This window comes from Pteropus alecto, unplaced genomic scaffold, assembly GCF_000325575.1.
Source record: "Pteropus alecto unplaced genomic scaffold, ASM32557v1 scaffold78, whole genome shotgun sequence".
Taxonomy (NCBI): domain Eukaryota; kingdom Metazoa; phylum Chordata; class Mammalia; order Chiroptera; family Pteropodidae; genus Pteropus; species Pteropus alecto.
This window is the reverse complement of record NW_006443124.1, coordinates 5,110,991-5,126,839: the sequence shown is the minus strand read 5'-3', so window position 1 is coordinate 5,126,839 and position 15,849 is coordinate 5,110,991. Positions and strand designations below refer to the sequence as shown.

At 34.2% G+C, this 15,849-nt stretch overlaps 1 protein-coding gene across 1 annotated transcript in view; it reads left to right on the top strand.

The window, feature by feature from the left end:
- Positions 1-15,849, top strand: part of LOC102883516 (ankyrin repeat and KH domain-containing protein 1) — a 90,608-nt gene that overhangs the window by 72,248 nt on the left and 2,511 nt on the right. The window contains exons 21-31 of the mRNA XM_015597945.2: positions 745-920; positions 1,129-1,291; positions 2,937-3,032; positions 3,498-3,614; positions 5,783-5,957; positions 6,729-7,182; positions 7,658-7,804; positions 9,504-9,653; positions 9,816-11,428; positions 14,574-14,750; positions 15,793-15,842. Of these exons, the coding sequence (XP_015453431.1) occupies positions 745-920; positions 1,129-1,291; positions 2,937-3,032; positions 3,498-3,614; positions 5,783-5,957; positions 6,729-7,182; positions 7,658-7,804; positions 9,504-9,653; positions 9,816-11,428; positions 14,574-14,750; positions 15,793-15,842 (3,318 nt within the window). The remainder of the gene's footprint in view (positions 1-744; positions 921-1,128; positions 1,292-2,936; positions 3,033-3,497; positions 3,615-5,782; positions 5,958-6,728; positions 7,183-7,657; positions 7,805-9,503; positions 9,654-9,815; positions 11,429-14,573; positions 14,751-15,792; positions 15,843-15,849) is intronic.

Here is a 15,849-nt window from a genome sequence, read left to right as displayed (position 1 = left end):
GATTCTGACAATTTCATGACTATCTGGCATTTAGAAAATAGGAGTTAGTATGTCAGTGTTTTTAATTTCTTTACTTAGACAACACTAGAAAAACTGGAAAAATCCCTCAGAATTTTCATCATATAAAGAGAAATGAGCCTTTCCTGCTATCTATCTTTTTGTATGGTAAATATTATAAGTATGACCCATTTATCTAGTGGAAGTCCTGGAGAAATCCATATTATTTTGGAAATGTTATCAGTAGAAATGTCTTTTGGCAAAAATGTCAAGAGACTAATGAGCAAAAGACAAATATGCATAAAGTTTATGAAGTGATATTTTAATCTGTTTTACCTAAGTTTGAATAGAATTGAAAGAATTTACCTTGAGTTACCCAGCAAACTGCAATCTCAGAAAAAGTATATTCTAAAAAAAAAGTTTTTCCATTGAACATTATGCCTTATTTAATTTTTTTGTTCATTTTTAATCTCTGTTCATTCTGCAGTGAAGTTATTGTCTCATGTAATTTATAACTGCATAGAAGTTATGAAATTGCTTTTTTAATTTTAGCATGAAGTAGTATGAGTTAATTCATTCTAGTTTGTCTAACTGAATATAATAATTTTCACTTGCTGTTTAGTGAAATTCAAGACTGAATATTGCTTAGCTCTTTTATGAGAGAAAATCAGATAGAAAACACAAGTCAAATGTTTGTCTTTTAAAGAAATTATATTAATTTACTTTTATAATTTTTGGTTTAAACAGACTGGTCTTACCCCTTTGATGGAAGCTGCTTCTGGAGGATATGCAGAGGTTGGAAGAGTTCTTCTTGATAAGGGGGCAGATGTCAATGCCCCCCCTGTGCCTTCCTCAAGAGATACTGCTTTAACAATAGCAGCGGACAAAGGTCACTACAAATTTTGTGAGCTCCTGATTAGTAGGTGGGTAAATTTTATATTTATATATAGAACTTCCTATAATCTTTTTCAGTTTCCACAGCCTTTAACGTTAATAAAATTGTTCTATTTTACTGACATTTTAAAGAACGTTATTTGTATATTTTGTAAAAGATAAAAGACAAAGAAAAATAGAAAAAGTCTGCCTCTTCTCATAAGAAACAAACTACATTAACATTCTTTGATTTGATAGGGGAGCCCATATAGATGTTCATAACAAGAAAGGAAACACACCTCTTTGGTTGGCATCTAATGGTGGTCATTTTGATGTGGTGCAGTTGCTAGTGCAAGCAGGTGCTGACGTGGATGCTGCGGACAACCGGAAAATTACACCTCTTATGTCAGCATTTCGCAAGGTAATTTAACATGGGGGGGAAAGATCATGTTTAATAATTTTAAATCAATTCTAAGTTGAAACCATGTGAGAAAAATAAATTGATCTTGGATAATTAACTCTTTTTCTATATATAAACCACTTCTGTCTTTCCTCTCTCTTTTTGGCTAAATCTAAGAGCTATATGATAGTTCACCACTAGTAACTTTATTATTAAATCACTTGGTGTCTTGACTAGTTTTGCTATGATGTTGTACACAAAACATGAGCTTTAAAGACAGATATTATATGCAGATGGATGTCTTCTCTACCTAAGAAGAAAAAAAATGAGTGGACCCCTATATATATTAAAGCTCACTTGTCTGTTATATTTTTAAAAGCCTTACATTGTTACGGCTCATGCCAGCCTCCCAGACCAGTCATTTATGCTACCCTTCCCCTTTGCTCACTACACTTCAGCCGCTGGCCTAGAATGAACTAAATTTTTAACTGCCTCAGGGCTTTTTCTCACTTGTTTTCTTTTCCTGAAATGTTCTTTCCCTTGCTCTTCACTTGGCTCACTTCTACTCATTCTTTAGCTCCCATTTTAAATGTCACTTCTCAGATAATCCTTCTCTGACACCCAATCTGAAAAAGGTCCTTCTTTTTTATAGTACACTATTATTTTCATTATCCCAATTTGTAATCACACATTCAAATACATGTATACTTTTTTAATGCCTATCTTCCTTAGCTAAGCTGGAAGATCCATGAAGACCAAGATTCATGACTATCTTTTGCACCACTGTTTATACCTACTATTTAGCACAATGCCCAACATATACGAGGTGGTAACTAATAGCTACTGAATGAGAGCAGTGTAAGTTATGTGTCTTAGAAGAAAATCTTAAAACATTTTTTGACCTTAATTTTTTTTTTCAGTTTTTTCTTTTTAATTGAGGTGTGATTCACATATCGTGAAAAGCACAAATCTAAGGTTTATAGTGTAATGAGTTTTGATAATACACGTACCCATACCCCATAAAGATATAAAATACTTCTATAATCCTACAGAGTTTCATCATGCTTGTTCTCAATTCCCTGCCCTGGAGGCAACCTCTTTTCTGATTTTCGTCAGCATCAGACTAATTCTTGAGAACGTTATATAACATTGGTAGGAGGGGAAACAATGCAAGTTTGGTTATAATAGATATACTTCAATTCATTAGATTATTAGATTCTATAGCCCCTGATAGTGGCATTTAGAAAGTGTTTTACCTAGATTTAGGTGATAGGACTCAGATAAATGTTGAGGCGAGAGTCAAAATAATGCTTTGATATCTAGAACATCCTCTTTGTTTTAAGACTAATTTCTTTTTTAAACTGAGGTTCATTTCATATCACCAATTTTTAATTTATTAATAAATTTATTCTAGGAGATGTCTTCTACAATAGCTTTTCTACTTTCAATGGAAAATAGCATATAGCAATGGGAAATAGCACCTTATATTCCTGAGCATGTTGTACTTATTTTTCTGTTTATAAACTCAACAGTGTTCTTGTTTTCATAATTTCAAATTTAGTAAACTATCTAGAAGTATTATTATACCTTTTACTCTTAAATTTTTAAGCATGTGGGCAAAATTTCAAGGGATTCTTTTGTGTATTTTTTCTTGTATTTCTTACAGGGTCATGTAAAAGTTGTCCAATATTTGGTGAAGGAAGTCAATCAGTTTCCTTCTGATATTGAATGCATGAGATACATAGCAACAATTACAGATAAGGTAAGTTTAATATGCTGTTGAAGCACATTTTTGTTCTTTGTGGAATTAAATGCCAAAATGTGTAATTAACAGTCTGTTCCTTTTCTCTTCTATGAGACTGATCACCTGATTCTTCTATGCTTTAGTTTCTCCATTTGCAAATGGTCAATGAGTTTAATACTTTTGATAAATTATTCCCTTGCTATTGTGGACCATAATTACAGTGACTGCAGCTAAAGTTTATTACTAGACCATTAGCTTGATTTAGAAAATTTTCTAAGAACAAAGAAACTTTTAGGAAATGGTACCTTATTTTAAGAAAAGATTGATACATGACTGGACTCAAAGGATATTTTATTTTGGTTTAATGAATTTTCAGTTATATGATCTTTAAGGCCTAGACTTTGATGTGCTCATCAGCTCAAGTTTTATTTGGCCTGTTTATGTTATGTTTCGATTTTGACATAATTCCATTTTCCACTATAGGAACTGTTGAAAAAATGTCACCAATGTGTTGAGACAATTGTAAAGGCTAAAGACCAGCAGGCTGCAGAAGCAAACAAGAATGCAAGTATTCTTTTAAAGGAACTTGATCTGGAAAAGGTGAGTGGGAAGAATAATTTTCCTTATTAGATATTGTTGAAAATCTGCTAGAATAAATTTGCAACCTATACGGCCAATTACCTTAACAAAATCTCTTTCAAAGGAAATGATTGATAGATTATCAAAGCACCATCATTTTTTTGATTCTGACCTATCATTTACAAAAAATATTTTGGGGTCAGGGCAAGATGGTGGACTAAGTAAAAAATGTTTCGAACCATATAAGTGAATAAACTAGTTTTCAAGCAGATCACAATTTACCAAATGATGTTAAGTCTGAGAAGAAATAGTAAAACAATAGAAATCATTTGTTTGTTATAAGATCTGGGCTATAAGTGGTTTATTAGATCCTTAATTTAAGATTAAGTGTCAGGTGTCCTAGGATATGTGGTATAATGTAAAAAATTTAAAAAAACAAGATCCTTATTTTGAGGCTCCATCTGCTTATCTAGAAAATGAAGGCATTGTTATTGAATCCAGAATTTATATAAAAAGAACAAACACCATGATCAAATAGAGTTATTCTAGGAATGCAAGAGAAAGCTTAACACAAAGATATTTTGTTGAAGATTAAAGGAAGAAAAAAGATCTTTTTGAAAGATGCTAAAATTTTGACACCAATTCTTAGTTTGAAAAATACCAAACAAATTTTGTAAGCTAAGAACAGAAGGAAAAATTGCTTACAAATCACAGAAAAAGATAACTTGCTCAGAATAAAAAATAATCACACAAATGAGCAACTCACAGAAAAAGAAATACAAATGTTCAGTATCTAGATGGAGAATGCTCAACTTCATAAATAAAGAAATACACAGTAAAAGAGTCATTTAAATTTTTTTTTGACCCATCTGGCAAAGCTTAAAATCTAAAGGTCTAGTAATAGTTGTTGATGGCAAGGGTATGGAGAATTAGCCTTCTAGGATGATTTTTTTAATGTATGATGTAAATTAATATAACTATTAATGGAGGTGCTTTGACAAATGAATCAGTTAAAAAGGTGAATACCATGAGAGGCTGGGTGAAAAAGGAAAAAGATTAAGAAGTACAAATTGGCAGTTAACAAAACAGTCTTGGAGATGTAACGTATAGCATAGGGAATATAGTCAATAATGTTGTAATAACTATGTATGGTGTCAGATGGGTATAAGAATTATCGGGAGGGTCACTTTATAAGTTATATAAATGTCTAACCATTTTACTGTATACCTGAACTTAATATAATATTGAATGTCAGTATTAACATTTTTAAAAATTAAAAAAAGTTGAAATTTTTAAAAAATTAAAAAATAAAAATAAAATAGCACGAAAGATTTTAAAACAAAAATAAATAAAAATAAATAAAAAGGTGAATACCCTTACTCCGGCCATTTCACTTATAGAAATTTAACCAAAGGTAAATAGACAAATGCTCAAAGATGTGAATGTATATAAGGACATTCATCGTTGCCTTGCTTATAATAAGGGGAAAAGTATAAACCTTAAAGTTTTATCATTAGGAAATTAACTTTTAGTACCTCCATGATGAACTTGATTACGGTTAAAATTAGAAAGAAAAAAATACATATTTATTTTTAAATAAAGTGAAGTTTGAAGTTAGGTGACAGCTAAGGTCCTGTCTACATCTATAATTTTTATTCTTGTGTAACTACTCAGGGACATGGTCAGTAGTTCCCTAAATAGCCAATTGGTTTTGTGCCAACAGTGATGAAATGATTTTTAACTGATTTTACAATCTTTTATTTCAGTCCTCAGCCCATTTCTTATTTACATAGGGGGTTGCCAGTTTTTTTCTATCAAATGCCAGTAGTAAATATTTTAAGCTTTGAAGGCCATATGGTCTGACTGTAGATAACTTAACTGCGGAAAGTGAAACCATAGTTAAGGGGAGACTCTTGTATTATTGATACAAATCCCTTACCAGATGAATGATTTGCAAAATTTTTCCCCATTTAATGGGTTGTCTTTGTACTTTCTTGATGGTTCCTCTGAAATCCAAAAAACTTTTCATTTTGATGATATCCAGTTTATCTATTTTTTTCTCGTTGCTTTTATAAATGTGTTTTGAGACTGACATCCAAGGGAAGCCCCTCATATCATAAACAAAAATATCATTGTTTATTTTAAATTATTACATTATTGGTAAAATGATATACTTACTTTATTCATAGTCAAGAGAAGAGAGCAGAAAGCAGGCTCTTGCAGCTAAAAGAGAGAAAAGAAAGGAAAAGAGAAAAAAGAAAAAAGAGGAGCAGAAAAGGAAACAGGAAGAAGATGAAGAAAACAAACCTAAGGAGAATTCAGAACTACCAGAGGATGAAGATGAAGAGGAGAATGATGAAGATGGTAAGAAGTAATCCATTCGAAATAGTAATAAAACTCTCCTGTGTTTAACATTTTATTTTGAGTACTTTTTTGCTTTAATTAATTCTTGTTAAATATTGTTACTTTAATCTGAAATTGACAATTGACTCTTACAGTAAATATTTCTAAATATTTTACACCGTAAAGTGATACAAAGGAAGAGGAGGAAGACAAGTACATAATTTGAAGTTCAGTTGTAATTTAAGTCACCCTGTAAAACATTATGTATGTCCAAAAGCAATATAGTAAGAAGTTTGCCAGGTTCTTCCCATTCTCTTTCCCCCCAGTTGGAAACTGGAAAGGCCCAGTTCCTCAATGAATTTTTAGCTAAGGTTCATTTTCAAGGCCTTACAGCACTGGAGTTCATTATTCTCAGATTTGTTTATTATACAGTCTAGCAGTGCTTATAGTAGGCAAATAATTATGTTGTATTCGAATTCTAATTCCAAAATACTATTTGAAAAACTTCCTAAATTCAAACTATTGTTATTTTTGGTTAGTTCATAAGACTAGCATTTCAGATGTTAAGAATGTTAATAATGTGAATGTTTTATACCAGTTTAGACATCAAAATATGATAGATATATTTGTTCTAACAATAGTAAAGATTTCTTTATTTACTAGTGAATACTCATGAAAGGAAAATATGACCTAAGGGACTGAATTATTATGAAATATTTAGGTATACCTGTAACAGTTTATTTTGAGATCTGTGGCTCTCAATGTGGTTTTTATCCTTTTTGATAATTTCAGTGGAGCAAGAAGTTCCCATAGAGCCTCCTAGTGCAACCACCACCACCACCATTGGCATCTCAGCAACATCTGCAACATTCACCAATGTGTTTGGGAAAAAAAGGGCCAACGTGGTGACAACCCCCAGCACCAATCGGAAAAATAAGAAGAACAAAACAAAAGAGACCCCTCCCACTGCACCTTTAATACTACCAGAACAACATATATCCTTAGCACAGCAGAAGGCAGATAAAAATAAAATAAATGGCGAACCCAGAGGTGGTGGTGCAGGTGGAAATAGTGATTCAGATAACTTGGACAGCACAGATTGCAACAGTGAGAGTAGCAGTGGTGGTAAAAGCCAAGAGTTAAACTTCGCTATAGATATGAATTCCTCTGGTGATCGAAGATACCCCTCACTGCTACTCCATTCCCAAGACGAAAAAAGTGCCACTACTTCTAAACCTCAAACCCGGTAAATGTTTCTAATCGTTAACTCTATATCCATCTGTCCTTTTTCATGCCTGGCTCAAGAATTTGAAGAACATATACTTCAAGCACAAGTTGTGTTAAACAGTTTAAGTCCACCATGACATTATTTGTCTTCAATATTCAAAACTGAAATTCATCAATGCCATCCTGATCATGTGCTAACTATGAAATGAGATTATTATAAATTTTTATGATTCAATTTGAAGTTGAAAATATTAGCACATCTTGATTTTAACTGTCATTTTTATTGTTTATAGTACAACTTTTGGCTTCTGAATCCATTTTAATACTAAAATACATGATGGACTATTTGCCCTGTTTTATTTTTCTGAATTGATAATTTAACATGCCAGATTCTAATTCAAATATTTCAGCATAACTTTGTCTATAAAGGAATAATCTCTTGAGTTTCTAACTTAAATTTTATCTTTTATTGGACTTGATATTTCTTTTTTCAGACTTGAAGGTGAAGTGAATCCTAATTCCTTATCAACAAGCTACAAGTCAGTGTCATTGCCATTAAACTCTCCAAACATAAAGCTGACCCTGACCAGCCCTAAAAGGGGACAAAAAAGAGAAGAAGGATGGAAAGAAGTTGTACGAAGGTAAGTAGAATTGGTCATTTTTTAAACTTTCATAGACCATACAGATTCTCCTGTGAGATGGTTACCTAATTAATTAATGAATAATGTGAATGTAGTTATTATTTTAAACTGTATTGCCATACAAAATCTAGAGTAGGCTAAAGCAAAATGAGAAGCAATGTGCAAATTTTGCCTACATATTTTATGACACGACAAATGTCGGCTTTAGAATAACAAAAAATATTTTATTAAAACATAAGATTTACAGAAGTTTAGACAAACCATACAAAATGGTTACAAGCTTCTTCTTCAAGGGAAGATTCTTCTCTTGACAGCAAAGTCACAATCTTATTAGTGAGGGCTGTGATGTTCATTTAATGGTCCCCTTTTGGTTCATTCAGTCAGGCTTATCCATTTACAATGTTTAAATAAAGACCTAAGTACAGATCGTATTCTGAGGATCTGGTTAGCTGCTTTTCACCAATGCAATTAGATCACCATAAAAAGGGGGAAGGGAACCTGTAAAATTACAACCACCTTATTCTTCATAAAGGAAAAAAAAAAGTACAACCACACCCCTGCAGCTAACCCTGACAATTTCCATCATTTCTACTGCTTTGTACTTAAACCATATAGGGGAAATGAATACAAGCAGAGAGGGGCCACTGCTTTTAAATGTTCTGCACCATCCAGATGATACTTCTAGCTTCTGCTCATGCTTTATAGCAAGGAATCAAGACAAGACATAGATGTGCTAAGGTGCATTTAATCACCAAAGACTGAGACTTTTGGGTTTTTATTCTGTAAAATATAAATCCAAACAAAATTTTATTCTGTCCATTAAATGCAAACAAAAGGAAGAAGTCTTGGCACACAGAAGTGATGCACACTTGATGATCAGATCAGTTTAAGTATTATTCGTGTCATAAAGCCTACTCCATGATCTAGCTTTCAAAATATCTAAATATATTCTTCCCACCTTGTCTATATTAAGATAATAAATTTTGATTATGGAATATATTTTAGGGGCTGCAACTGGACATTCTTCTGGAAGGAATATTTCAAGTTTGAAGGTCCCTCCTCCCTCAAAGGGGAAATCCTAGGCTTCACCAATGCTCACATGAAAATACTGGGTGTTGCTCTCATATAGTCTTGCCAGCAAATACTGGGTTACTTTGATAACCCTGTCGGGTAGTCAGGCCATCTTGTCAGATACCAAGGTCAGCCTCTGGTCTTCTGTCTGGCTCTGCTTACCTCACACACAAGTGGAAGTCCTGGGCTCCGCTTGTGAGTTGCTTTTCATGTAGTTCAAATCTAAGGCTTTATTTTTTTAACTATATATTGCTAAATATATGTTATTGATATTGATAAGCTAGCTTCTTATTCAGTATGAAGTTTAACAATATGGTATACATTATTTTAATTTAGAAAGTTAATACATATGGTCACTGCAGTTTCCTTAACATGATATTTTGGACAAATTTGAATGCTTAGATAATATAATTTTTGTTTTCAATGGCAACGCAATTTTTACTTTTACTAAATTAAATATAAGAGGTCAATTTTTAAAAACTTCTAGTAATTTGCACTTTAAGATTTGAGAAATATCATTCTATAAATGTCCATGAACATACTTACTGAGACATCTTTTTTAATAAAAGACATTTACTATTCAGAGACATTTGATTTCATAAGCTCATGTGTAGTCTTCATTTTTTAGGTCAAAGAAATTGTCTGTTCCAGCTTCGGTGGTTTCCAGGATAATGGGAAGAGGAGGATGCAACATCACTGCAATACAGGATGTTACTGGTGCCCACATTGATGTGGATAAACAAAAGGATAAGAATGGCGAGAGAATGATCACAATACGGTAATTGTGAAGAATGTATATTGCTAGTTCTTTGTGGAAATTAAAGTTTATTAGAAGTATACTTTTGTTAGGTGTAGAATCAAGAATTTTCTTTTATGGTAAAGATTACCTTTTTTTTATGTTTTTTTAATCTTGTTTTTTTTTTGTTTGTTTTCTCTTCAGGGGTGGTACAGAATCAACAAGATATGCAGTTCAGCTTATCAATGCACTTATTCAAGATCCTGCTAAGGAACTGGAAGATTTGATTCCTAAAAATCACATCAGAACACCTGCCAGCACCAAATCCATTCATGCAAACTTCTCATCTGGAGTAGGCACCACAGCAACTTCCAGTAAAAATGCATTTCCCTTGGGTGCTCCACCTCTTGTTACTTCACAGGCGACAACATTATCTACGTTCCAGCCCACTAATAAACTTAATAAGAACGTTCCAACAAATGTACGTTCTTCTTTCCCAGTTTCTCTACCCTTAGCTTATCCCCACCCTCATTTTGCCTTGCTGGCTGCTCAGACTATGCAACAGATTCGGCATCCTCGCTTACCCATGGCCCAGTTTGGAGGAACCTTTTCACCCTCTCCTAACACTTGGGGACCATTCCCAGTGAGACCTGTGAATCCTGGCAACACAAATAACTCTCCAAAGCATAATAATACTGGCCGTCTACCTAACCAGAATGGAACTGTTTTACCTTCAGAGTCTGCTGGACTAGCTACTGCCAGTTGTCCTATCACTGTCTCTTCTGTAGTTGCTGCCAGTCAGCAACTGTGTGTGACTAATACCCGGACTCCTTCATCAGTCAGAAAGCAGTTGTTTGCCTGTGTGCCTAAGACGAGTCCTCCAGCAACAGTGATTTCCTCTGTGACAAGCACTTGTAGTTCCCTGCCTTCAGTCTCCTCTGCACCTATCACTAGTGGGCAAGTTCCCACCACATTTCTGTCCTCAAGTACTCCTCAAACACAGCTTTCTTCACAAAAGATGGAGTCTTTCTCTGCCATGCCACCCCCTAAAGAGAAAGTGTCCACACAGGACCAGCCCATAGCAAACCTGTGTACCCCATCTTCAACTGCAAATAGCTGCAGTAGCTCTGCCAGCAACACCCCAGGAGCTCCAGAAACTCACCCATCCAGTAGTCCCACTCCTCCTTCCAACAACACAAAAGAGGAGGCCCAGCCATCCAGTGTGTCTGACTCAAGTCCTATGTCAATGCCTTTTGCATCTAATTCAGAACCTGCTCCATTGACTTTGGCATCACCAAGATTGGTTGCTGCTGATAATCAGGATACCAATAATTTACCTCAATTAGCTGTACCAGCACCTCGAGTTTCTCATCGAATGCAGCCCAGAGGTTCTTTTTACTCAGTGGTACCAAATGCAACTATACACCAAGATCCCCAGTCTATTTTTGTTACAAATCCAGTTCCTTTAACACCACCTCAAGGCCCACCAGCTACAGTGCAGCTTTCTTCAGCCATGAACATTATGAATGGTTCTCAGATGCACATTAACCCAGCAAATAAATCATTGCCACCTACGTTTGGCCCAGCCACACTTTTCAATCACTTCAGTAGTCTTTTTGATAGCAGTCAGGTACCAGCTAACCAGGGTTGGGGAGATGGTCCACTATCCTCAAGAGTTGCTGCAGATGCCTCTTTCACTGTTCAGTCAGCGTTCCTGGGTAACTCTGTACTTGGACACTTGGAAAACGTGCACCCTGACAACTCCAAGGCACCTGGCTTCAGACCACCCGCCCAGCGAGTTTCTACTAGTCCAGTCGGTAAGTAATTAGAACTTTTGCTGCTGCTCAGTTTGGGGCTCTAACACCATCATCTAATCTTCCAAGATAATAAAGCATTTGTTTTGTACATAATATTGCATGATCTTAAAGAAATGAAAGTGTGTCATAAATAGGAAAGACCCTTTAATGATTGCTGATTGAGTAGGCCAAAAAGTCACTCATACATAATGAGTTAGGTAAGTCACTCATACATAATGAGTTAACTCTGTATGATCTCTCTGTCCCTCATAGAAAGGACCTTGGGGCAGTCCATTTTCTTAGAATTGGTGTTAAGATATTAATAAAAAAGAACTCATAGGATGCCTCAAGGACTCCAGTTGTATAGACTTTTTAAAATCACAGATTTTTAAAGTGATTTTTTGATATTATATGCCACCCTGAACAAGCCCAATCCCATCTGATTTTGGAAGCTAAACAGGGTCGGGCCTGCTTAGTACTTGAGTGGGAGACCACCTAGGAAGACCAGGTGCTGCAGGCGTAAAAAATAAAAAATAAGGATTGTAAGCTGACAAGGAATAATAAATAAATAAAAATCAGTGATTATTTACATTTCTCAAATTTAAAAAGTTCAAGTTACAAAGGCGTTTAGGCACCAGCTCATAATCTTCTTTCTTTGTTTTCAGTCTTGGGTGCTCAGACCAAATATTAAATGTTGTTTAATAGTATTCTATATTATTTATATAAGATGAAGCTGTTTGAAGAGATCCAGTCATTTGTGGGCTCTACTTTTAAAAAGACCAGCATAGATTCATCTGTTCATTTCTCAAAATCAGAAATTAGCTGCTAAAAAAATATATAGAAAGATATGAGGCCAGTGTTGGCTTGGAGATACTTGAAACCAGAATCTATTTTCCAGAGTGTAAGAGCTAAATTTCAGTCCCATCTGCACTCTTCTGAAAACAAATTAGAAATTGTGGCTGACCTAGGATGAGGGTAAGAGGAACTATTGTCACTAAGAATTTTTCTTCTAGTTGGAAAACTGTCCCATAGTCCATCCTTCCTTTTTTGCTAATTATAAACTGATCTATGTTATTTAAAATTTGTGAGTTCATGGATATGGTATAGCCAGTCTTAGCTTTCATCTCTGATGTTTTTCCATTTACTTTCCATTTACTGTGTTTTCAGGAAAACATAACTGTTATTTCATCTTTCTAACAGAAATTCAAGCTTACATAAGACCATCTATGGTCCAAAATATTTTCTAGATTTTTTTTTTCTGTAAATAGGTATCTATTTTAACTTTTCATTTGGGAAAACTATTTTAATAGAGGTTTTCATAGGTCCCAAGGTGAAAGAAGAGCTCGTTGCCACATCTCAAGCTGTAGTAAATAGCATTAATTCTTGACTTATCTGGCACTAATATATGAATTTAGAGTACCTTAGCCAGAGTTGGACTTCAGATCTCTCATATTCCAGTGTTTTAGTTTTTGCATTCCACATACTGTATCACAGATGTGCAGGTGATGAATGTCTGGAAAAGAAAAGAGTCAAGGAAATCATCGATCTAGTTTGGTAGAAAACAAGGTTTGGGGACCTTAATTATTCAGATTCATAGCATCAAAATTATTTATTGCTAATTAAGATAATAATAATAATAATAATAATAATAATAAAAGCAAGTATTAATCCTTGACCTTTCTGGGATTCAGGATTGATTAAGCTTGATCTAATTTCTTAACTGCGTGGATGGTTTCTTTTGTCGATGCTCTTCTTTCATGGATATAGTTTATTCTCCTGGTTTATAGGTAAGAAATAGTAATACTTAAGAAAATGGGAAAAGGTGAAAAAAATTGAAACCTTCAAGTGCTGCTGCTGGAAATTTAAAATTATACAGCCACTTTGGAAAAACAGTTTGACAGCTCCTCAAAAAGTTAAAGAGACCTACTATATGATCCAGTAATACCAAAGAGAAAACATATTTACACAGAAACTGGTATATAAATATTCGTAGCAGCATTATATGTAATGTCCAGAAAGTGGAAACAACCCAATGTCCCTCAACTGATGAATGGAAAAACAAAATGTGGTATATAATGAGATATTATCATTATGATATATATTACATATAATCATAATGTATTACTATATATTACTATAATATCTACATAATGAAATATAATAGAAAAAAGGAAATATTGATTTATGCTACAATATGGATGAACTTCGAAAACAGTATGCCAAGTGAAAGAAGCCAGTCACAAAAGACCACATTGTATGATTCCTTTTATATGAAATTTCCAGAATAGGCAAATCTGTAGAGACAGAGAGTATATTAGTGGTTGCTTAGAGGTAGGGATACGGAATAAAGGACAATGGAGACTGACAGCTACAGATTTTCTTTTAGGGTAAATACAAACATCCTAAATTGATTGTGGTGATAGCTGCACAGCCTCGTGAATATACTAAAAGCCTTTGAATTGTATACTTTAATCAGATGAATAAAACTTGCTTGAGAGAAGTTTTGATGTTTTTTTAATGTAGATATTAACTACTTTTTCCTGAAGTAAGCACGTACAATCCTTTTTCAGAACCTTGTCCATTTTCCCAAATACATTCTCCAGAGAAAGCCATGGAATTTGAAAAGACTGCTAAATTGAAATTTACGCAAAGTAAATAAAAACTTTGATATATATAGTTTCAACTGTTTTTTTTTTTTAATCAGATGGAATCCTGAAAATATCATTATGAAGGAAACATGTAGGTTTTGTTATTCATCTTCCATAGGAAGTGACTGAAGTTATGTAGATGCACAACTGTACTTTGAGATTTTCCACAAAAGGGAAAGCCAAAGTTATTGATGGGTACCACTTAATCACAACTTGCTCTCACTCAAGTCCCTTCCAGTGAAAGCTGAGGTTTATCCAGAACATGCTACAGGAGGCCGCCATTCTTAAACATTGGGCTCACTTTTCTATATCTAGTGCTGTTTGGTGATGTTCTTCTGGACTGCAAGAAAAAAATGGGTTTGGGCCATACCAAACAGCATCACATGAATGGATTCTTTTGCCGTACTCTACAAAATTAACAGCATGCATTCTTTTTTTTAAAGAGAAATTAAGTGGACCTTGGACTTTCCATCTTAAAGCCTTGGCTAATCGGATGTCTTGGACCTGTTTTATTTCAGGGTTACCATCCATTGACCCATCAGGCAGCTCCCCATCTTCCTCTTCTGCTCCTCTGACAAGTTTTTCCGGCATACCAGGAACACGCGTTTTCCTGCAAGGGCCAGCTCCTGTTGGGACTCCTAGTTTCAACAGACAACATTTTTCTCCCCATCCTTGGACAAGCGCCTCAAACTCATGTAGGGATCCTAGAGGAACTCTTCCCAAAGAGTCTTGAATAAGTTCTTAAACCTTTTGTACCAGGGAATGCTATATTGTTAACTTTAGTTATCTAAATGGTATGCAGATGCCCAAGGTTTGTATTGCAGTCATGGCAAAGTGGTCGGTCATTTGTAGGATAGAACACTTAAGAAGGGTCAAGCTATTCTAAGCCAGGCATGTTTATATTGAGAGTTGGGTCAAGAGGTTTTACAAGTAGTTTCATAGACCATTCAGGGGCAGTATTGTGAAATAATTTCATAAGTCTGGAAAGAAGCCGAATTTATATATCTGGTCAATTTGGTATGATTCCTCCTTTATTTTTACATATTAGGCAATCGTATTATTGCCATATATAAGTAAAAGTATTCCTCTGTTCTGACTTGTTTATTTCAGTATTTAGAATCGACAAAGTTCTAACAAGACTTAAACAGGATTTGATTTTTTTTTTTTAATGAGCATCATGAGGTAGTCAGTGAATATTGGCTCTTTTAACAAGGAAAACTACCCATATTACCTGACAGTCCCGTTAAGAAACAGCCACAAACTGAATCCTATTATGCTTTGCTAACATTTAACCTTTTTTCTTATGAATACAAAAGGCTGTAGAAAGGGGAAAAAAGAAAACAACTAATATGTATAGAGGGCCAGCAGCTTTTTTACAGACAATATGCCAGGTACTATGCAAACATTGCCACGTGTAAGTTCATTTAAAATGTGTTTTGAGAAGATTGTTTAGAACCAGAGTAAGAATAAATGTGTTTTTTTTCTTTTCTAGCCTTGTTCAGTTCAATTTGGAAATTTTTAAGATTATTTGCTTATACTTGATAAAGGCAGAAGTGGTATAAAATAATGTTTATATAAAATTTACATATTCTCATTTGAGTGATCTTATAAAATTATAAAGGTTTTTTTTTTTAACAGAACCTGTGTTGTGGAATAGCTCTTTCCAACAAGGTTTCTCATGTTCTTATCATTAGTTTTTATATGTAATAAAACAATAGAGAAATATTTTGCCACCAGGTGACTCTCCTATTCCATCTGTTTCTTCGGGATCATCTTCACCTCTTTCAGCCACTT